Source organism: Trachurus japonicus, chromosome 18 (assembly GCF_045865225.1).
Source record: "Trachurus japonicus isolate A0001 chromosome 18, Traja_1.0".
NCBI classification, from domain to species: Eukaryota; Metazoa; Chordata; class Actinopteri; order Carangiformes; family Carangidae; genus Trachurus; species Trachurus japonicus.
In genome coordinates this window covers 16,046,230-16,069,392 of record NC_140924.1, presented here as the reverse complement: position 1 = coordinate 16,069,392, position 23,163 = coordinate 16,046,230, and the positions used below count along the sequence as shown (strand labels likewise).

At 41.3% G+C, this 23,163-nt stretch overlaps 1 protein-coding gene across 2 annotated transcripts in view; it reads right to left on the bottom strand.

Moving 5' to 3' along the window:
- Positions 1 to 23,163, bottom strand: part of htr2cl1 (5-hydroxytryptamine (serotonin) receptor 2C, G protein-coupled-like 1) — a 128,353-nt gene that overhangs the window by 4,602 nt on the left and 100,588 nt on the right. For both annotated transcript variants that reach the window (XM_085759856.1, XM_085759857.1), the window contains exons 3-5: positions 20,379 to 20,566; positions 13,671 to 14,743; positions 5,949 to 6,149 (exon numbers count right to left, since the gene is read on the bottom strand). In XM_085759856.1, coding sequence (XP_085615982.1) covers positions 5,949 to 6,149; positions 13,671 to 14,079 — 610 coding nt within the window. In that variant the 5' untranslated portion in view covers positions 14,080 to 14,743; positions 20,379 to 20,566. The remainder of the gene's footprint in view (positions 1 to 5,948; positions 6,150 to 13,670; positions 14,744 to 20,378; positions 20,567 to 23,163) is intronic.

The window sequence follows — 23,163 nt, the reverse complement described above, 5'->3', positions numbered from 1 at the left end:
AACAGGGAAAAATTACATAAAACTGTGTATATATACTATATAAAAAATCCATAATATGTAATAATGTGATGATCATGTCACTGATTAAACAATCATGTAGATGTAGCTTGACCTGTACTGAATCTTTCAAGACACCAACATTTCCCGGAGTATAAAACATGTGATTTGTGTGTATAAAGTTTTCTTTTTTGTGATTTCTTTGGCTTCCAAGTTTGTGTTTTCCATCTAATTTTAGAGAAATTTTTGAAAAATAATGTATTTTTTTCCCTGTCACCTCTACAAAGTTGTTTATACAAACAAAACAAAACGTCTCTTTCCAAATCATATTCCTACAGTTACATGCTATAGGCTACATACAGTACAGTATATCAACATGTACACTTGTACAGATACATATTTCATTGTATCATCTGCACAAAGCAATCACTGACTAATTCTTTGGCCTGGTCCATTTATTGATACCAGACAGTAAGATTCAGGCGATCTGCTAAAATTATCCATGTAACATCAGAGTGAAGTGTCTGAAACTGGGACGTCCCGGTGGCCTGAGGCTGTGAGACAATGACCCACGTCCTAAATTCACTTTTTATGCATGAACCACCTTTCATTCCCTTTTATTGCCTTTTTACTTTTCTGCCCCTAAGAGTTCTTCAGATTCTCAAGCATCATGGGCTGTTACTGTCAGATTAAGGTGCCGGAACGATAAAGGAAATAAAAGTGGGGCAGTGGGTTAATAACAACATCATTCCCTTATGACTGTGAGGTACTAGGATCATATATGGACAGAACATGTGGAGTAATATCAATCAGTCACTAAAGCTGAAATACAGAGATGCAAAAACCATCAACAACGACCAACTCAAACACAGAGAGTTCCACCTGCTTTGAATCTGCAGTTCAGTAAACACCACTAAAGCTCTGAGTGTGTGTGTCGGTGTGTGTTGGTCGTTCATAGTGATATAATAGCTGCTGGTAAAGGACTGAGGTGAGAACGAGGCTTCGGAGGCCGAGCTGCTCCTCTGACCCGTGATAATAACTCCGGCTAATGCACCGCCTCTGATTCTCAAAGAGCTTTTTCTGTTGAAAGCGTCGTCTGACCCCGGCTCTGTTTCACTCCTCTACACAGTCATCGCTCACACTCACAAAGTCGACTCCACCACAGTCGTGGGCTCCAACATTTCAACAGGAGCTGGACGAGCAGTGGGCACCTGTTGCATCAAGCTCGCTTAGCTCAAAGTCTGGTTTAAATGGCTGAGTCTCGCTTACTTTAATGAGAGTTCAGTTCCATCATCGTGATTAAGATAAGCTCCACCTCAGTAACCATGGTTTTGGCTAATATAAGCCCGACACTTCAAGCTAATCTGACTTTCCGTTCCTTCAACCTGAGCCTTACTGCAGTGAAGTTAGTTATAAGTTGGATATTCGACAGACATTAGCAAGCCACTCCAACATTTCATTTGCACCTGTATTGTAGGCTTTACAGAAAACACACGGAGAAGACGGCTACGGCGTGTACCGAGAAGCTATTGAGCTAAAATGCTAATATTAACATATAAAAATGTATAAAAAAAATATTTAGAGATTTAAAATGTAAAAACAATCATCATGCAGCCAGTGGAGTAACATGATCCAACACTGTCCAAAATCTGTACATAATTTGTATTAATTTTTATATGTAAAAAGGCTATTAGCATTATAGCTCAATAGCTAAACAATAACTGTTGCAAAAAAAGCAATAAAGTCAACTTCTGAAATAGGCCCCGCCCACTTTTGGTTCAGTTCATTTTTTGGGTCAAACAGACACAGACATCATTCTGATCATGAAATCTGAGTGAATTCCTACAACGTACACAGAAAGTTACATAAAGTCCATGTTACGTAGATGGACTGAAACAACCTTCAAGTCCAACAAAGTGTGTGTGTGTGTTTGTGTGTTATTACACCACAGGAAGCGGCTGTTTTGCTGCTAATCCCTCGGCATTGATCAGTATAAGCCCTCTCAGACCTCAATCACAGCAGCATGTAGCGGCGCAGAAACCTTTAGAGGGGTCAAGGAAATGCCAAGAGGAAAAACGGAGGGATTTATAACGACTGGAGAGAAGAGGAAGAAGAAGAAGATGAAGAAGAAGGTGGTGAAGAGGAACCTGGTACCTGAATAAATCGATGGGCTCCATCTGTCAGGAATAATCTTCACTACATGTTTTCACAGTTACAGACGTAAAGTGGCAACAAATGTCAGGTCAGGAGGCCTTCATATTGGTTTTTATTTGAAAACCAGCGCTTTGTGTTTAGGAAAGTGCTATAATTAAGCAATATATCAGGACAGACCGCGGTATATGCTCATTATATACATATGATATATTGTTTTTATAAAACGGTTACCAATAATGACTACATGAAAGAGGAATACGCAATCAATTTCATGTAGTTTTATTCAACCAGAAATACATCTATTCTCGAATAAAATAGCCCCACTGTGAAAAAAAATAGTCCCACCTCTCCGGACCTTAGCTCTGAAGTTAGCTCTGCGTGTTGTCTTCTCCTTGTCTTTTTTTTCAGGTGAAAGTCACTGCTCAATCCCCTCTACCATTGTTAACCCTCCCCGGAGGTGACAGTTAACTTTAAACATGTGAATTCAACTACTTCAGTCCATTTTTTAACATTGTAAAAACACCAACTGTCTTTGGCTACTGACTGCAACAGTCCGTTGTCATGGACACATGACAACAACTTCCATTCATACGTGATTGACGCAGAGTGATAGCCTACGCTGTGATAAGGCTTTAGAATAGTAGCCGTGGTATATGCTCATTATACCACGGTTAACAACCAATCAGATTGCCGGATTTCACCTTTCCGTTTTACAATAAAATGTATCATTATAATGATTATAGATTGGATAGAAGAGAAGGTTTGGGAGGCCTGACAGCTGCTGCTGCGTCTCCACAGTAAACATCACTAATGATCACACTGCAGCTGTTTGAACATTAAGAGTCTCACACGCTGCAGCAGGGAATCACTCGGTCTGTGTCCACCACCTCCTCTAAAGTCTCTCTGCTCTGTTTCCTGTGTCCACCTCAGTGTGAGGTCAACGTATATAGTTCACTACATCAGAAACACTTCACATCTTCTCTTCACGGGTTTACAGTTCAGTCCCACAGAGAAAATACATTTTCCCTCCAGAGGAACGTTTGAGCTACGACCTCACACGATCTGTCCATAGGGGGTTTGGTGGTCTGTGTTTACTGTAGGGTCAGAGGAAGGTAGGCTAATGATGCACTCTGTGTGTAGTGTGTGTTTGTGTGTGTGTTTGTGGTTGTTGAAGACATGGACGCCCTCTTGGGTCTTAAAGGGCACGAAGCAGCGTCAGTTCAGAGACACAAAGGAGGAGGGAGAAAGTTTTAAAAGTCATCTGATCCCTCAACACTTTACTCAGAGGGAGGCACTACACACACATACACACACACACACACACATGCACATACACACACGTGCACACACACAGGAACAAACACATTGCTCCAGGCCATTACACTGCTGAGAGGATTTCTCTAATGAGGAGAAGGGAGAGGAGCCAAGTGATGAGGGAGGACGAAAAGGAAATTAGAGTGAAGCTACTTTTTAGACATCTGCAGTAAATGATCACAACTGCTACTGAACAGACTCTGTGTTGGGATTACTTCATCGATATTTACGTTATACGAGAACTAATATGATTATTCTGTCTTTTTCAGATTTATGTCGCAATCTTTTTATTGTCGAAGAGTCTCATAAAACTAAATCTGCCTGAGAGGAGGAGGCAGCTCTTAGTACATGGGCCAAAGTGTTCGATGGGATTATCACTGGTCTGAGCCTCGTACAGTTCAAGGTGCAACATTATTCTGAAGCCAGATTATCTGAGATTAAAATGTGAAGCATAATCAATTCGATGTTATTCATGCTTCCTCTGATTGTCCGAAGAAGAATCTGGAAATCGTTGGCTCGCATATTCCTGATTTCCTGTTTTTTTGTGTGATTACAATAGAGAAAGTTGAATTCACACTCAGACACTACCCTGAAAACTACATTAGCCTATACCCCTGCACATTGTGTTTTATTTTATTATTATTTCTGTACTTATTCAGTGACTAATGTTCCTCACCTTCCTGTCATTGTTTAGTTTTTTTGAGGAAACTCTGAAAATTATTAAAAAATTGTTCTGGAAATAAAAAACAATTACTTTTTTACACAGTTATTGCATCTTAAAACCAGTTTAGGTCTGATTTGATATCGTGTTGAAATGAGAAACAAAATGCAATAAAATAAACCAGAGAACAGCGAAGTCTGTCTCCATTCCTCTGTGATTCACTGCACTGGATCTCCACTCGACAAACACACCGACACTGTGCTGCAGCTCCTTAGTTAATATCTCCTGGCTATTTACTGCTAATAGTTGCCCTAAGTTTTTCAGAGGACGTCGCTGATTCATTTGCATATTATTGTCTTTTGGAGTGATAGAGATGAATATAAAAAAAAGAGGCGCAAACACCTCTGGGGAGTGGGGGAAAGAAAAAAAAGTTATGTGATGCAAATCAGCTCCAACTGTAACAATGAGCTGCTGCTCTGAGCGTCAACACAGCGACCAGAGCCTCCGACAGACAGGAGGTGTGAGCTGCGCCCAGGGATCCCAGAAAGACATTAGGTTTAATAAGAGTCATCAATCTAGTGATTCTGTGTGTGTGTGTGTGTGTGTCTGTGTGTGTCTGTGTGTGTGTGTCTGTGTGTGTGGGCCTATAGGGATGGATAAATTAACACAGAAAAACAACCGTCCAATAAAATAAAGTCCAACACGACACACGGCACACATCCTGCCCCTGAACTGACCGTAAACGTGAAATCAGCAGCTCTGAAGCTTCAACTCGTGACGTTAAAGGGCCAGTTCACCCAAATCATAAAGACAATATGAGGCGGTGGATCTTTCCTTCGGTGGCCCGATAAAGTCTGTGTGAAAGCTTCAAGTGTGACACCAAACTTTTTTAGAGGCTGCTGACTCCATATCAAAGCTTTACTATGAAAAACAACAAGTTGTACCTGTTGAAATGTGTTATATTAGAAGCAACAATGTGCTTTTTCCCCCCTGAACGTCTAATAGAACTAAATGGCCAAGTGCTATATCAAGATTAATGCATTTTTTGTTGAATAATATAAAATTGTTTGAACCACAAACATTACAATGTCACAGAGGACTACAAGTCATGTTCTCCAGATGTTTGTTTCGTACAAGATCCAACAAAAATCACATAATCATCATTTGAAAACATAAAGAAATTAAAAATTAAATGCATAAATGATCATTCTCACTTAAAAACTATCTACAAAAAATAAGCAAAAAAAAAATCTTTGCTGAAAGCTCTGGCAACAAAACACCATTGACCTCCATTGAAGATTATATTTTACAGTGTAGGTAAATAAAACGAGAAGGGAACTGACTCCGTCCTGGCTCAGGATTTAAAACCTAGTATCTGTTTTATTTACTCCCATCACAGTGTTTTTGTGGCGATGACTTCAAAGGGAACTAATGTTCAATAACCTGAGCTGTGGCTGTTTTATATATTTCTAACCTGTTTTACTGTAAGTATCCTATGTGTGTGGTTTTATTTCCTCTGCACCATCGACAGCAACCATCCAATCTTGTCTAATGACAATAAAGAGACTCATATTTGTAAAATTCAATTTCAGTGATAGGCTGCCATTAAATGGGTGTCTTGAAAATCAAAAGGCTTCTTCCTCTTCACTGGAAAACACCACATTCATGCAAATGTGGCCGCTGCTGATTTAGTGTAAATAACTGTAATTAAGGCTCCGACCGTTTTTCTATATCATATCATATAAAAGCGCCATCACGTGGTCTGTGTGTGTGTGTGTGTGTGTATGTGTGTGTATGTTTGTGTGTGTTTGTGCGCTCTGACCTATAGAAATGGTCCAGACGGCGGCGATCTTCATCATGGCTTTGGTTCTGGAGTTGAAGCGGCTGTGCTCGATGGGGTTGCGGATGGCGACGTATCGGTCCAGGGAGATGGCGCACAGGTGCATGATGGAGGCGGTGGAGAAGAGCACGTCCAGGTAGATCCAGATCGGACAGAGGGCGCTGGGCAGAGGCCAGACGTAGTCTAAGGAAGAAAGATGTGAACATTAAGAGAGCAGAGCTTCCCTGTGTGTGTTGTGTGGTGGATTTTTTTAAAGGACTCAAGGTTTGATGAATTCTGATGAATCTTAGTTAAAGAACAAGATGACAAGACTATGAAAAGGAACTTGACAACGAAGAAAAATGAATAACAATGTCCATTGTGTAACTCTGCACCCACACTAGGAAATCTGAGTCATTAAATAAAGTTTGCAACTGATTTTGTCGACAAGGACTTCATTTACATGTTTAAAAGTTTAAAATATGTCTTAATGTATTATTATGGAAATCATTGGAGAGAAAAGATAGAAAAACAAGGTTATACAAGGCTTTTAATTGGACATCTTAATCACTAAATGAAGATGTTATGTCCTGGCTGTGAGGTTCAACACTCATGTCCAACTTTCCCAGAGCTGCTAGCACTGCACAGAGGACGTATTCAAACATTTTGTATCATAAAGACAAAGCTGGTTGAAACTCTTGTTAAACAACAACCTTCACACCAACACCACCAATTATGATTACAAACACCACACACAATCTTAAACAACTGTATCTATACTTTCACTTTCTCAAATATAAATTGAGTTCAAATAAAATGCAGCATATAAAAATATCTGAGCTGGAGCATGATTGAGGGTCTCCAGAAAATTGCGATGTCAAAATGGAGTCACGACAGCCAAAAAAGGTTGGGAACCACTGCACTAGAGGAACGGTGGATTACAGGATTTATCCTCCAGGGATCACGACTGTCTGCACACGTTTAACTGCCTGGTCTGACCAACACAAATAGCTACCCATGATGCCTTGAGAAACACTGACTAAAAATGTCTCCTGACCTGGTGAACACAGCTGTTACATCGTCATCAGCTGTGGGTGAAATGATAATTCAACTCTCAGCAGGAAAACACAGAGACCACCACCAGAAACACTCCACAGTCTGTTGATCCCCGAGGTTCAGATCGCTACTTGTTCCTGTTCCTCCCCCTGCTCCACAGGAAGGTCAAAGGTCAGAGCTGGTGATACAGTGCTACACCCTGTAGAGTCGGTGGTTTGGCTCAGTGCTCTGTGGGGGGTCATGGGGTTTGAAATCATGTCTTTACTCTCTCAGCACTGGACCGCCGAGCTGCTAGCGATGACAACGCAGCATCAGGGAGCGAGTGGCGACAAGCTGAGAGGGAATCAGATCAGCAGGTTCGTTCATACAGGGATAAGACTGTTAGTTTAATTGGTGTGAAGGCCACTTAGCCGACTAAAATGATATCCTCACTCTATTAGGCACCAGCAGGAGAGCTACACTCAGGGAAGGGACTTACAGTAGGTACTTAGCTTAAAAAAATAATCTCAAAAGATTTTATGGCCTTGCTTTTAAATAATTAAACCTCATTTGAATCTTTCTTTACATTGTTTTTATGGTCTTACATCCCAATATATAACATATTTTCAAATTTTTTGGATGTGTAAAACACTTTGAGCTGCATTTAATCTTATTAAAAGTGCTAAACGAATAAAATGTATTATCATTATTTAAGCACAAGGCTGTAAAAGAAAATAAAAGTCAAATAAAGTCACCTTGAATCTGAATAAACAGCTCAAAAATGCACACTAACACATGGCTATACTTGCTGTCACAGCAGGAATCAAGTTCATTAACTTTCTCCTATTTATAACTCTTGGTCATGATTTCTTTTTCTTTTTCTGGCTCCTAATCTATGACAGGAGCCAGAAGAGAGGGTGAAAAGAAAAAAACAAACAAACAATTATATAATCTTTTCCTTACTGTATATGGCCCAAACACACCATCGTAAAAAACACAGGTAACGAACAGGTTAAAAAAAAGTGACTCAAAGCATCATTTTGTTGAAGAATCTTTTGAAACATCGTCTTATTTTCTTGTTAAAATGAGACGTGTTTTTCTTAGAGAGAAAAATATTCATAAGAAAAGAATAAAATGCAGATATCTGAGTGCAGAACATCAGAGGAGCCCGACGCTGTTGCTGTTTGGTTTCCAGCTGTGTCAGCTTTCTGAAGACAACACACACACACACACACTGCACAGTCCCTCTGTGTGTGTGTGTGTGTGTGTGTGTGTGTGTTCACGCCTGCAGCTATTTCATATGAGCAGTCCTTTCTTTACAGAGGACAGGACCTAAAGCTACACACACACAAATACACACGCACGCTTTCATTTCATCTCTGATTTGTAGCATGTATGTGATGCATGTGGAGTGGATCACGCGATTGCTTGTGTGTTTTGCGTGTGTGCGTGCGCTGAGTGGGAGGCCCGCGCTTGCGTAACTTTTCAAAGGGTCAAACACTTATTGGGGGCACAGCATCACACACACGCACACACACACACACACACACACACACACACACACACACACACACACACACACACACACACACACACACACACACAGACACACACTCTGAAGGTGTTACTCAGCTGGCTGGAGGCTGTGGTGGATTTTCTGGTAAATACACACAGAGACTCAGATCCAGTGTGAGCGCTGCAGATAAACACTGTTTATAAAAGACTTCGGTCTCATTCAACAACAACAACGTTTGGAGTTCATGATGCTGCTTTAATGAAGATTTAATGAGATGCATTTTCAGCTGAACTGCTGCTGTGGAGCGTAATAATGCAAGAAGGTTTTTGATTTAAAGACATAAACAAAACAGCTCTCAGTCAGAGACAGACTGGAGGAGGTGAACGTTTAATGGTGTTACTGGTTTAACTTGAGGTCACATTAGTTTCTAAGAAGTAAATGTGGATAGATAAAACATGAATTATTTATGTTTTTCTCTCTAACGTAAGTAAAACTACTAATACGATCTATCCTTTTCTGCTCCTTTTGTTTCTTCTCATTTTCTTCATCATTTATCCATCCTGCCCTGTCTGTGCTCTTATTTTGAAATGTGTTTTTTTTCTTTAATGTAACATATCTATTATCATCTCATTTCAAATACACTAATAAGTGTTTTTTATCACTTGTAGACACAAAGCCCCACATTGACCAACACTGTAATTTACTAATGTCCCCTGAATGCCCAACAGCCTATTATAGAACGATGAACAGATGCTCCTTGAATGCCTCACATATATATAATGAGTCAATGCAAGCCACACTGCACTGTTTCGAGGTTTAAGGAGATTTATAGTCGACATTACAAACTATGCTATGTGTGAGGGTACCTTTGGGTCCCTGGTTCTTCCCTCTCCTGGTTCATCCGTACACAAACAAAGAGCCAAGTAAGAAAACAAACTAAATGAGTCTAAATTACACTAATTTGTTTCAATGTTCTCTTCCCTTTATAGCCGAGATCACATCCAGAGTAATTGGTTGGATGTCTAATTAGTGCTGAGCGGTGAGACGGTTCAGAAAAATGAAGATATTTTCTGTGTAAAATAAGCTTTACACACACTTTGTCATTAGTGGAGATCAAACAGTTCCCCATGTCCACGCAGATTCACATCGACTTAGCTGGTTTTTACAATCCACTGTTTAATGAGCAGAGTATTTCACAGTCTCACACCCTGTCTAGGTGTCTCTTATAAAACAATCTGCATTTGAAATTAAACTACATCTCAACTGTGTGAATTCCTCCAGCACCAGGCGACTTCCTGGCTACGTTCATTTTAAATAGACTGTCCTGCCAAACCGAAATCCCGGCGCTGTCACACTGTAAAAATGGATTTATTTTCAAGAGGCTAATGTGGCCGCGAGCTGCTGGCCTCACGCAGAGATGTGAAGCGGGCTGCGGAGGTCTGCTGAGCTCTGCTGAGCTCACACTCCACACTCACTTCACTTTTTTTTTACATTTTTCAACGCTCTTCAGAAACCAAGTGACATTCGAGAGACTTCACTCAGCTCCGTCTGAAGGCTTTGCACAACTTCTTTCAATGCTTCCCTGGACTTGTTTAAAGTGTGAAATTGGTTTAGTTCCCCTCTGAGCCAAGAAAATAAAAAAAACTCCTCAGGACACACATGCAAGACTGTGTTAAGAGCAGGACCGTAATTTGTTGGCAGTCGAAAATTCAAACTCCAACTCAAAAACACTGGTCCTGAAATGAACATTTTCATTTACACTCGTTCCAAAAATCTTTCTTGCTTCTCTGGTTCAGCGAATACGACTTCTTGACTTCTATCATAGCATGTTAGCATGTTTGTCTTGGCACAAGGTCAAAACCGAAGCAGAAGAACGTAAGGCCTGAGCACGAGGTGAAGCTCCATAAACGCTAAAGACTACATTTCCCATAATGCAACTGAAAGAAGAAGCAGGTAGTATGTGTGGGGTCCAAGGGGGCAGTTGTCGGTCTAAGAAGTGAAGCTCACTTCCGCGTTCAAAAAACTGCAATCCTCTCGGCTGCCACTGGGAGCTGGTGTCAGAAAGCAGCATTTCTCCATAGACCCCCATGTTAAAATCGCCGATTTTACATCCTCAATAAACATGATCAAAGCCTGGTGTCATCACGTTTTTTGGTCTCAATCGATAGTTTCTACCCCGCACACAGTCTGAGGGGGGTGAATTTTTTTAAAAACCGGAGCGGTCCGGAGACAGCTGCTTCGAGGCCAGTGGGCGGGTTCTCGGCCGGTAAATCCAACATGGCGCTGTTCAGGCCGCCATATTTGAGTCACAAAAACGACTCCCCAAAACCAATGGGTGACGTCACGGATACTACGTCCATATTTTTTACAGTCTATGGGAGTCACACAGAAATCCCATGCTTGATGCTACATTAGCAAATCGCAATTGAATCTCAGTTCTGACTGTTGGTGGTTATGGTGCATTGCATTGTGGGTAATGTAGGCACAGGATTTTATGAATCCTTGTAACTGTCCAAATAACATTTACCTCATACCAATGTCTTTACAGGACCATTAGAGTGTGTGTGTGTGTGTGTGTGTGTGCGCGTGTATCTGAATAACAAGTTGCTAAATTACCATCCACGTCATCTTTTATCATGATAATCATCATCATCACCATCATTTGTGATCTAAATGATTCATTGATGATTTTAATTATGTCAAAACACAATGTGACGTTCCTGTGTGTGTGTGTGTGTGTGTGTGTGTGTGTGTGTGTGTGTGTGTGTGTGTGTCTGTTGGTCTGGTCTATCACTCAGCCAGCCATGGGGATCAATGCAGTCAAGTACCAGTCTGATGGATAACACTGCGGGTATAGATCCAGGCTCCACTCAAGTGGGTATGTGTGCGTTTCCGGCTATGTGTGCGTTTCCGCTGGCTGGTGTGTGGGTGTGTGTGTGTGTATTTAAATGACGGAGAAACACACCGCCGATCCGTCTCGATGTGCATGTGCATCTGCTTGTGAAACAGAGAGAAAGAGACAGACTTGTCAGCATTTTTTTTTCATTCTTTCTGTCTGCGTGCGGCTGTTTCTGTGAAGCATTGATTACCGCCGTGAGCAATCAGCAGCAGCGGCAGCGGCTTGGGCTAACAGACAGACACAGGGTGAGCGAGCGAGTGTGTCCATTGACCATACACGGACCATTAAGCAGCAATCAACCTTCCCTGTCCCCTGTTTAGTATTCCTGAAGGATGCCTGACAGATACAAAGCAGAAACATGAATACACCAAGTTTGGCCAAGTTGTGCTGAGAATACAAAAGAGCTTCAACAAAACAACTGAAGACAAAAGAGGGAATTAGGATTTCATCTGAGTACTGTTCTCATATGTGTGGGATCCACGTTTGTGAGGTACTCATTTGTCACAGCATCGATTTATCTGTTGCCTTTTCTTTTTTTTTATTTTAAAGAAACTTAATTTTGTCCTTCCATGTATTTCAGAAGTCAAAAAGGTTGAAACTAAAGCAGCAGAGGCTGAAATACTCTGAATGTATGGCCCAAGCATGTCAGAGAGCAACACTGAAGACTACATTTCCCATAATGCAATAACAACAAAATTAGATGTTATCTTAGGGTCACTTTAAGTCACATCCATCGACCATGTTCCAGTTATGAGTTGGTAATAAGTCAGAAAATCAACCCTTTTGTTAACAGTTGTTGTTAGCCTTGTTAGCTGACACCAGTCGGTAACAACACACTACATGATAGTTTGTGCAGGAAAGTGACATAACAACATGTCTACAGGTGGAAGTGTCATAAATCTGTTGCCACGACTAAAAACAAGACCAAGTGGTTGATGAACAACGTAATATTCAGCTTTTATTACTGTTGATGCACAGAGCGGCCATCTTGGATTGCGTACTCAGGGTTACTTAAGTTCCTACTACGACGTAGCTGACTAGGAACTGGAAAATCCGACTTCTAATAGAACGCACCATTAGCCTTGAGCTTGTGATTAGCAGTTTGAGGATTGTTAACCAATCACACTTGAATGTCAACTCAAACTGTTAGTTGTCAAGTTGGATTGAGGGTAATGTAGACACCAGGTTTGAAGAAAATAGGGACTTAAAAAGATAATATCTCTGGTTGTGATGTTTTCAAACTGCTTTAAACTGTCCATCAGCTGGTTCAGACTTGTGCCCATATCTCCACAGAAAAGGTAACAACTACTGCATGAGGCCTTATATATCCTTAGACTTCTACCATGCCTCTGACTTTGGTTCAATGTCTCTTGTAGGAATCCCGACTTCAAACTGTTCCTGAAAACGACAGATACATCCAGGAAAAAAAAAGCGCTAACAGTTCTTGGAAGTCAGTGATGTGAGTGATATCAGGGTTTACTGTCACTGAAAACTGCAAAGGGCAACAATCACACGGCTCCGCAGGAGATTTTTTTCCCCTTCCTGTATCAGCTCTGCAATCAGGTGGTGACATTTACGGGTGCACGGTAAGAAATGTACTCTTCCCTTGTGGTGCTAATGTGGAGATCTGGATGAAATATTGAAGAGGAAATGATACACACACTCACTCTCACAGCCTACGGTATAACAAACCTCCCTCCATCCTATTAAGATAATGGAGCCGTTCATGCAGAACCCTGGCTCGGATATTGTAAGCACGAACAGCAGCTGATAGCTGGTGCGATATTGCAATTATCAAGTTGGCATCCTCTTGCTTTGGAATCACTCACAAAATAACAGTGTGCAAAGTCTCAGAGAAGCAATAATCATTTCAATGATTGCGCCGAAGACTGTTCGGAAAAATAATGACAGGGAGCGAGTCACAGTGAGCTGGCAACAGCTGGTGAGGGGGTGATAGTTTAAATATTGAGTGAGATTTACAGATTTACATGTTTGTCTCTAATAATCAAGAGGAGAAAGCGTTAAGAATAAAACAATAATTACAAGCACTTATTGGCTTTTAAGTCGAGTTTCATCAAATAAAGATGAATGGTTGTACAGATCTTACTCTTGTTAAATGTCCTTGGGAATAAAACAAAACCAACTGAGAGGCCAGAAGAGTAATCTTGAAGGAGTACATTTCGAAAAGAATCAAAAACCTTGAATTTTACATTTGTTGCTCATTTAAATTCTGTGTATCTCCAGCTTCAAGATGTGCTGTGTTTTTGGGACTCACCATAGAGGATATTGATTAGGGAGATCGGCATGACCAGGATGCCCACCAGCATGTCGGCCACGGCCAGCGACCTCAGGAAGAAGTTGGTGGCGTTTTGGAGCTTCTTCTCCAGCGACACGGCCAGGATCACCAGGATGTTGCCGCCGATCGTCAACGCGATGATGACGAGTATGAGCAGCGCCGGCCAGTTTTTCTCTTTGAGCTCCTGCTTGGTGACCGACTCCGTAAAATTGTCCAGACCTGCGCTCATGGCCGCCGCGCCTCCGGCACCTACGCCCCCCCACGACCCCAGGGTCTGGTTCAGGTCCAGCGGGCTGTTGCTCGGCCAAGACGTCCGACCTCCAACGTCCAGGGAGGAGGAGGTGGTCGTGCTGAACCCTCCGAGGAGAGCCCTTGCTGGGCCCCCCATGCCAAAGAGAGACCTTTACCCGAATGGAGCTTGGAAAGAAACGTGGAGTTTAATCCACCTTTTCCACCAGTAGACGGAGGAAGAAGATGGAAAGAGCTTCACTGGACATTGAGGGAGAGTTACTTGAAGAGTTTTAGAGTTTGTCTTAAAATAGTTTCTTAGCCAACAGTGACGAAAACGGGATCTAGGGGGAAACAGGAAGGGTACATCGTAAGGGGATAGGGAATGACAGGGATGGGGAAAAGGGGGTGAGGGAGGAACTACCTACAAGTGTTCTGGAGTTGTAGTCCCGTAAAGTCTTGCTAGCTGCAAACGCCCTCAGATTGACCACTGAGGGATGAATCTCCCCTTTCTTGCCAATGAATCATTGGCGACGAGTTCTCAAGGTAAACAATGAGTCAAAACACCTGCTGCTGCTGCTGCTGCTTCTTGATGATTAGTCACCACATGGTGTAACCAGAAGTTTAAGAGTCCCAAATATTGAGCTAAAATCTGAATCATTCATATCCATGTCTGTAGGTTTCTGTATCCACCGGTCCACCTTGGTCTTTGCTAGAGAGTTTTAGTCGCAGTGTCTGAGGTTTGTTGTATTTTTGGCTGGTATGGTTGGTCGAATCCGAGGTGTCACACATGGATTTTCGTCTTTCAGGTGGATGAGGTTGTTCTGTGGAAAAAACAGACGGCAACAACAAAGAGAAAAAGGATCAGACCGATTCTTTTGAATTTCCTGTTCCTACAGTTTACATTCATTCCTTGCTGTTGCTGCATTTGTACTTTCCAGTTCCCTCCACATTCATGCATGCATTGTGCATTGATCTTTCCAGCCTCCCTTCCTTCCTTCCTTCCATTTACCCTCCTTCGTGCTTTTAAAATAACCTTTCCAATTTTTCACTCTTCCCTTTGTACCTTCCATTTCTTCCATTTGCATTCGCCAGTTTTTTCCTTCCATTTTTTCCTCCAACTCCTGCCATCCATCAACCCGCCCACTCAGTTTGTATTGCTCCCATATTGTCTTTGTTATTTGCCTCCTCGCGGACCTCTTCATCATATTGATTGTGAGTTTTTAAGAAAGAAGATGAACAATCCCATACATTTAGTGACATACGTGTATCCCTCGTATAAAAATAGTCATTTAAAATAAACCTGTGGCGTTTAAATGAAACAGACTGCTGATGTTTACACTGCAGGGCATGTGCAGGGTGAGCAGAAGAACTGGCTGTCCTCTCTATTTACCTTTACCACTCAAGACAGCTTAGTGATTTAGCAGCGAATAAATGTCTTCAAGGACAGGTGGAATAGTCTGTGTGTGTGTGTGTGTGTGTGCAATATGTCAGTAAAACAAAGCGTGAAAGAGTGAAAACCAATGAGACATTTTTCAATATGTGTGGGCAGATGTGTAAGAATGGAAAGTGAATGGGTGTGTGCGCTTCCTTGTGTGTCCATGTGTATATATATGTCTCCAGCACATCTCCAGACGGACCCAGGCCTCCAGCTTAAATAGTTTAGTGGGTGTTGAGTCTGTGATAATACAAGGGGAACAGAAGAGGCCAAGTGTGTATGTGTGTGTGCGCGTTGTGTGCATATTCCACTATTTGCTATAAGCACAATGATAAAACCTCTTCTTTGCTTTTCTTAATACTGTGGGCATGCTGACATCCGTATTGTCTAATGTGAATCTATTGTATCACAGTCTGTGTGTTCATTTTTCTCGGTTTTGTTTTTGTTTGTTTAAATAAATGTGCATGCAAAAATTGGCCATTTACGTGTGATTATCTGCAAACAAAATTATTCATTCACATTATTTAGATATGTGTGTGTGTGTGTGTGTGTAGGCGGACGCATTTTTGTGTGTTGCTTCTTGTGTTTCTGCAACAACAACAGCCACCACTTGTTACAAGGTGTTTGCCAAAACCAACCCACACTGTTTGACCTTCACAGAAATGATTCATACGTCTGTTTTCTGATGTTTAAAGCACCAGTTTGACGGTCGGAGAAAGACACCTGTTCACTTTCTTGCTGAGGATTCATTGAGAAGATCGGTAACAAACAATCTGTTTACTCTGCTCATGTTGTCCTCATTCTTCACCATATTTATACTAAACACCATTATGCAAAGTTGGATGGTGAAATAAGGAACAGTGAATCAGCTTATTTAGTTTTACCAAGGAGGTTCAGTTTTCAGCTTTTCTGTTTGTTTTTCAGCAGGATTACACAAAATGTACTGAGCTGATTTGCAAGAAACTCTTGTTTTTTCATCAAATTTGCTTGTTGTTGACGACTCGCTTTTTGTACTGATCAGACTAAAATAAATGTTCAGTATCATTAAAAACTTCATTTCCCCTCCTGATGTTTTTTCAAGTCAAATAATATTCAATAAAAACACTTAATGCTACAAAACCAGATAAAATAACAGATTTATTTTTTACATTTCAGCTGTGTCCTTCTGATCCTGGTCTTCATGCTAAGATATGTTTAGCTAATTTAGCTACATTTTTAAAACGCAGACATGAATTTTGTTATCGACTGACTTAAAAATAAGTGGGAAGTTTAACACCCGGAAATGATAAACATGAGGGTTTGGTTAAGTTTAGGTAAATGAATCTAGCGAACAGTCATATATGCAGCATTACATGTAGCCTATTCAACAATACCGTGATCTTCCAGCTAAGAAGCTCTGGCTCAAACAACAGTAAAACACAAATGCTATGACTGATTAAGATGGAGAACGCGTCTCAGTGTTCACTCATTTTGTTATTCTTTGTCGTATCTCACCTGTACAACCTGCTATCACTTGTCAGAATAACACCTGAGGATGTTTTTCATGCTGAACCAGCGGGTATAATCACTCAGTTCCTCAGGTCAGGTCCACTGCTTTTCCACTCGGATCGTATCAAACAGCTTTTCCCCATCATATTGCGTCACCTCAGCTGCACACTGGGCTTCGCTTTAACCCAACTGGGCCGTTATTTAAAACTTGGAAAATATACCAGGATCAAACTGCTTTCACAGTGCAGTGAGACACGTCTACACCGTCAGATATTTACTGGAAGCTACAAACCCCACTCTCCATCAGGACTAATTGATTTTTTGTCAAGACATGAAGTCAATAAGAGTCAAGTTGTGTGGTTTCTGGTCTGAGTTGAAAGTAAGTGAATCTGCGCTTTAATAAAAAAATGAAAATGCAAAAAGAGAAAACGGTGTAAACAACTTTGAATAACTACAGATGATAAGGAATAATGTATGGATTTGCACATACACAAATTTTATATGTGTGTGTGTGTGTGTGGTAGTGTTTATCACCTCTACACTGTTCAGGCTACAACCTATCTCGTCCTCTCAGGGAGAGTATCAGCACAGTTCACAGCAAAATAAAGAGCACTGCAGGCGAGCCATTTAACCAGACTGATAAAGCTGCAATACATCAGAGAGAGAGAGAGAGAGTAGGGAGACAAGGAGGAGGAGGAGGAGGAGGAGGAGAGGAGGGGTAGATGACGAAATGAGTGGGGAGATATGGGAAAAGCGACAGAGGATAGAAAAAAGCTGAACCAATCACCCGACGACCACAGGACACGAGCTAACAATTATCTCTTCCATTCCTAATCAATCGTTTTCTTTAAAAAAAAGAAAGAAAACACTCCGTTTCTCTGCTTTTGGTCCCAAAGATTACAGACGCAGCCCGGGGGGAGCTGAGAGCACGAGTCGACCAATCACTGTCTTCTGTGGGTTATAATTGGTCTTGTGACTGTAAAACATTTTCATTCATTTCCACTCCACTTCCTGGAGAGAGCAGCAGCTCAGATATGGACGGAGCCTCGCTGCTGCTGCTGCTGCTGCTGCCGGTGATGATGATGTTCAGGCTGCTGCAGGCTCAGACGTCACTGTGGGTGTTAATTGCTGTTGCTCTTGTGTGAGCCGAAGCCATTTGTGCCCTGTGAGATAAAATAAAACAGTGGAGGGAGGCAGGAAGCAGGACGGAGGGAGTTAGACCGCAAATAGCTCCAAACTGAATGTTTATGTGGATTTATGTTTTTCTTCCTTTATGTGATTACAGTTTGGATACTTAAGTTGTGTGCCTGAGTCTTAGAGGTATAGGTTTTAACTGAATCTCACTGAGTTAAAACTAAGCAGGTACAATCACCATGGCAAAGGTCACAGGTGTTTTATATCAGATTATTAGGAACATCCAAGATGTTTGTTACCTACTCTACCAGGACGATCATGTGAGAGTCTGTTCCCCTAGTCTCTCTTCCCATTTTCCCATTTTACTGAAAACACACATGGCCAAGCCCAAGGCCACAGTATCTGCGTTTCCATTGCAGGTTTTTGCAAAATAAAAGCGATATTTCTAAAATAAAAAAAAAGTACAATTCCTATTTGCAGGTGTTTCCATTGAAAGGTGTTTTTTTGCGAATGAGCCGTAATTCTCGTAAAAGTCTAGTTTTGTAAAATAAATTCTTGTTTGGTTATTCACACGGACATGTTATTATGTGACACCACCGGAGTTATCAGATTAAGTTGAATGATTGGACCTCACACGCAACGTTTTATTAAAATAACCCGGTTGGGTTGAAAACGGTACACGAGACGGGACGACAGAAAAAATGACCAACAGGATCACATCTGATCAGACATGGAGTGACGTGTAAATGCGAAAAAAGTGTTTCCATTACACTTTTGCGATACACTCTTATATCAACACGTACGAAAAACCACCTCATCAGAGCATAAAAATGTTTTGGCGATATTTGAGAGGTTTTTCAAAATATAGGCGTTTCCATATAATTTTTATTTGCGATATTTAAGTTTTACGCATTTCCAGGGGTAATGGAAACGCACCTGCTGTCTCCTTCTTCTTCTAGTCCTGAGTCGGATTTGAACCCCAACCCTCCAAAGTCTGTGCCATTACCCACTGAGCTATCCAGCTGGTCCACCATGCTATTATCTTACATTACACTTCCCTTACTAACAATGACACAAAACACAACTTTTCACATATATATTCATTATATGAAGAGCTTGTTAATGCAGGCACCAAACTAGCACCAAATGGGATTCGAACCCATACATAAACTATAAACTGTTTTGTATGTAACAACATCTATTGCACGTCTGTCCGCCCTGGGTGAGGGATCCCTCCTCTGTTGCTCACCCTGAGGTTTCTCTGATTTTTCCCTGTTAAAAGGGTTTTCCATGGAGTTTTTCCTCAGTCGATGTGAGGGTCTAAGGACTGAGGATGTTGCTACGATGCCATGTAAAGCCCTTTGAGACAAACTGTTTGTAAAAATGGGCTATACAAATAAAATTGCCTTGCCTTACTCATTATAACAAAGCAAGCTCTTCCTCTGCTTCTACATAAAACTATATATATACGCCTGTATTGAGCAGATATCAATTAGCACCTCTTTTCCCATAAGCCCTCAGTATTTACCAGCTTCACATCACGGCCAGATGATTCAGACGATGTCATGAATGATCGTCTCCTTATTACAATCAGATGCAATCCATATGGGTTCGGTGTTTGTTTGTTTTTTTATTGATATTTCAGGATTATTGAAATGATGTGGAGAAGATCTGAGAGCGAGTCAGAAGGAATCATAAAGTCCCTGTTAAAATCTGATTAACCAGACGTGATGTTTTGCATCCAAATGATTATTGTGATATGTTTGGAGGGGATTTGAGTCTGTTTTTAATCATATCCACCTAAATAATCGGCAGATTATTTCTTATGGTTGCCTGATTTAAATTTAAATCTGGTGCTTTGCTGAATGAAAAAAAAGTTGATTAAAAAAAAAACTTTATTCCAATTTTCCTGCTGTGCAATTTCTCAGTCTCTGCTGTGGTCCTTAAAAGATGCATTAAAAACGAAATACAGCGGCTGTTGTTTCACCACATGACTTGAAACCGAGGAAGTTGAAGCGTATGTTTGTGTGTTTGTGTAGTCACTGTTGTGGTACAGTGTAGCCTACAACACAGCGGCTCTATATCTCCTTCAGCCACCAGCTTTAAAGCTAAGACCAGAACACTGAGAGAGGGAGGGAGAGCGGATGAAGAGGAATTCACACAAAGCGCCGCGCCGCATCGTAACATCGCAACTCTGAAGCTGCTTCAGTCAGAAATATTGAGCACTGTGGCGGTGAACACTGTGGCTGGTGTGTGTTTTACAAAGTCGAGGTTCAGGAGGAGAAAAGGGAGAAAGATCACAGCAAGAAAGAAAGAAAGAAAGAAAGAAAGAAAGAAAGAAAGAAAGAAAGAAAGAAAGAAAGTCTGTTGTTCCAGTACCAGTAGATATAGTTACTTACTCTTCTTCCTCCTCCTCTTCTTCTTCTTCCTCCACCGATCGACGTGTCTGACCTTTGCTTCTTTTCACCGGCGGCGCTGACCCTCTGTGGCGTTACTGCTCTTGTTCTCCGTTTCTCCCGCGGTATCAATCCCTCCGTCATCTGTCACTCCACACCTCCAGAGCGAGGGATCACCACCATCCATCTGCCTGCAGAGAAACAGAGAGAGAAACAGAGAGAAAGACTTTGACCTCTGATGCTCTTTTGTGAAACATTTCAGATCAAAGCGGAGGTAAAACACACAAACACACACAACACTGGATGCAGCATTAATCTCCACTTCTTTCATCCAACAGTGTGTTGTGAATAAACACAACTCTGAATCTGATTATTCTCAAATTATCTGTTTTTATAGCAGCAAGAAAAACTGGAACAGATCAGGAAATAGTCGATCAGACGACAGACAGACCTTGTGCTAAGTGGGCGAAGATAGATATTTTTGTAAAAATAGCAGAGACTATATGAACACATAATATTTATACAATTATATAATAGTTAATAAATTACTTTTCCTGGTCTGTGATTTCCTGAGGATTTCAAGTACGTTTCCAGGGAGGAAAACAAACGCTCATATGTTACAATAACTGAACTTTTGAAAAATGTGTCCACATTATTAAATACTTAACTCCTCATTTATAACGATACTAATCAATATGTAATTTTTTAAACATAGTTATAAATGCTAGATTCTCATTACACTTACGAACCACTGAAACAGTTTTTTTTTGTTAAATTTACGTTATAAACCTTGAGATCTTTAAAAAGGACCCTACTCTTGATATTAAAGTGTATTTTCTGTTCTCTATTTTCTGCCGCGTTGTCAAACTATCCAGGGATGAAATTTTCAAGGGTTACCACTCGACTGTTGAGGTTGTATTGTAACAATTGTATATTTTCTCATCAGCAGGCGACAACATGAACATGACACTGTGTTGTAGTAACTGAGCAGAACATCAGTCGTAGTACAAATACACCTTCAGAGAAACCTTTTTAGAGAAACTGTACATTGCAGGTTTTCAGAGGTGTCTCATTACTGCAGCTGAATCTGCCTGCATGCTGTTTAATTGGACCATTTGTGTTTTTACAACAGGCTCTAAAGGCTTGTTGTTGCACAATTATTTACAACCCGCAACTGTAACAAGCATCTTTGACCTTTCTTATAACAGTTATTTCATTTTCTAGCTTCTTAACCACAGGAATAATTCACTTAATTGAGTCTCCAAGCTCACATCTGAAGCTTTTATATGAGGAGGGGAAGAGAAGTGTGTGTGTGCGTCCATGTGCACAGATCAGCTGTAACACTGAGACTAGTTTTAATGTTGTAGAGAAATAACTTCAGCTTCAAATCGCTCAGTGTGATTACATGAGGGTCCAACTTACGCCAGGATCACAATATTTTGTCTTGTCTTGTCATGCAGTGTCTTGGCCGGGAGACTGATGCCAACACTACAAGTTTGACCCCGACCAGTCATCGTCCACGACCCTGCACAAATTCATAGGTCATGGAGGAGGCGTCACAACAAACTGTCAATCATGGTTATACTGTAGCGCTGAGTGTGCATGGATCTATTGGTGTGTGTGATGGAGGCTCATGGGATTTCTTGGTTTCCCTCATCAAACTCATCAAAACACAATCCAACAACTCCAAAACGCTCTGGTGGACAAGTTGTGACCTGCACATTCACCACGCTATGAGATAATAACGGAGCGTACGGTACCTTTTGGAGTTGTTGGATTGTGTATTTGATGAGTTTGATGAGGGAAACCAAGAAATCCCATGAGCCTCCGTAGCGTAGCTCTGAACAGCTCGCAGCTCTGCTCCACCGTTCTAAAAACAGCTTGCACCGACAATTAAAGGTAATGAACCTACTGCTATGACTATAGGGATTAGGGCAATGGGCCAATTCGCCAAAATGTTAAACTATCCCTTTAAAATACATGCAAATTAGTTAGTCAACTGAAAACATCTAATTTCTAAAAATTGGACCAACACATCCAGATGATGCAGCTGGGAGTTGAACTGTGTGTGTGTGTGTGTGTGTGTGTAGTTGGACATTTCCTCCACAGGCCAGAAGGTTGAATGTGTTTAGAGAGTCAGAGCGCCAAAGTTTTATTCCCTGTTGGATGATGCAAAGAGGCCATTAACACAAAGCTGCCCCGCTAATGTGATAGCACATAATCCCTCCATCTGTGAGTGTGTGTGTGTGTGTATGCGCTTGTTTCAGAAATTGGGTGAGTGAGTGAGTGGCATCGTAACTCATAGATATTCTGCTGTCAACTAGTGAAGTATCAGGAGATGGAAGATAGAAGTGTGTCTGTAGATATACTGTGGGTTTATGTGACAGCGTGTGTGTGTGTGTCGTAGTGTGTTAGTGTGTGTGTGTGTGTGTGTGTGTTTGAGGCATTACAATGCAGCGTGTAAAATTGGGCAGACAGATAACACCATGCTCGCTCTGAGACGCCACGGAGAACAGAACAGAGCGTTCCTTAAATCAGCAGAGAGATGGAAGATTATAGACAGGAAGAGGAAGACGACGCTCCGGGCGAGAGAGAGAGAAAGAAGAGAAAGAGAAGAGAAGAGGAAGTGACAGAGGACAAAACTCAAGGATTTAACAAAGTAAACAGAGGACAGAAGATGACAAAGTCAGGGAGATGGAGGGAGAGAGAGAGAGGGAGGGAGAGAAATGAATGAATATGAGAGTGATTACATCAGGAGCAGGAGACGGCAGCGTGGAGGGAGAATATT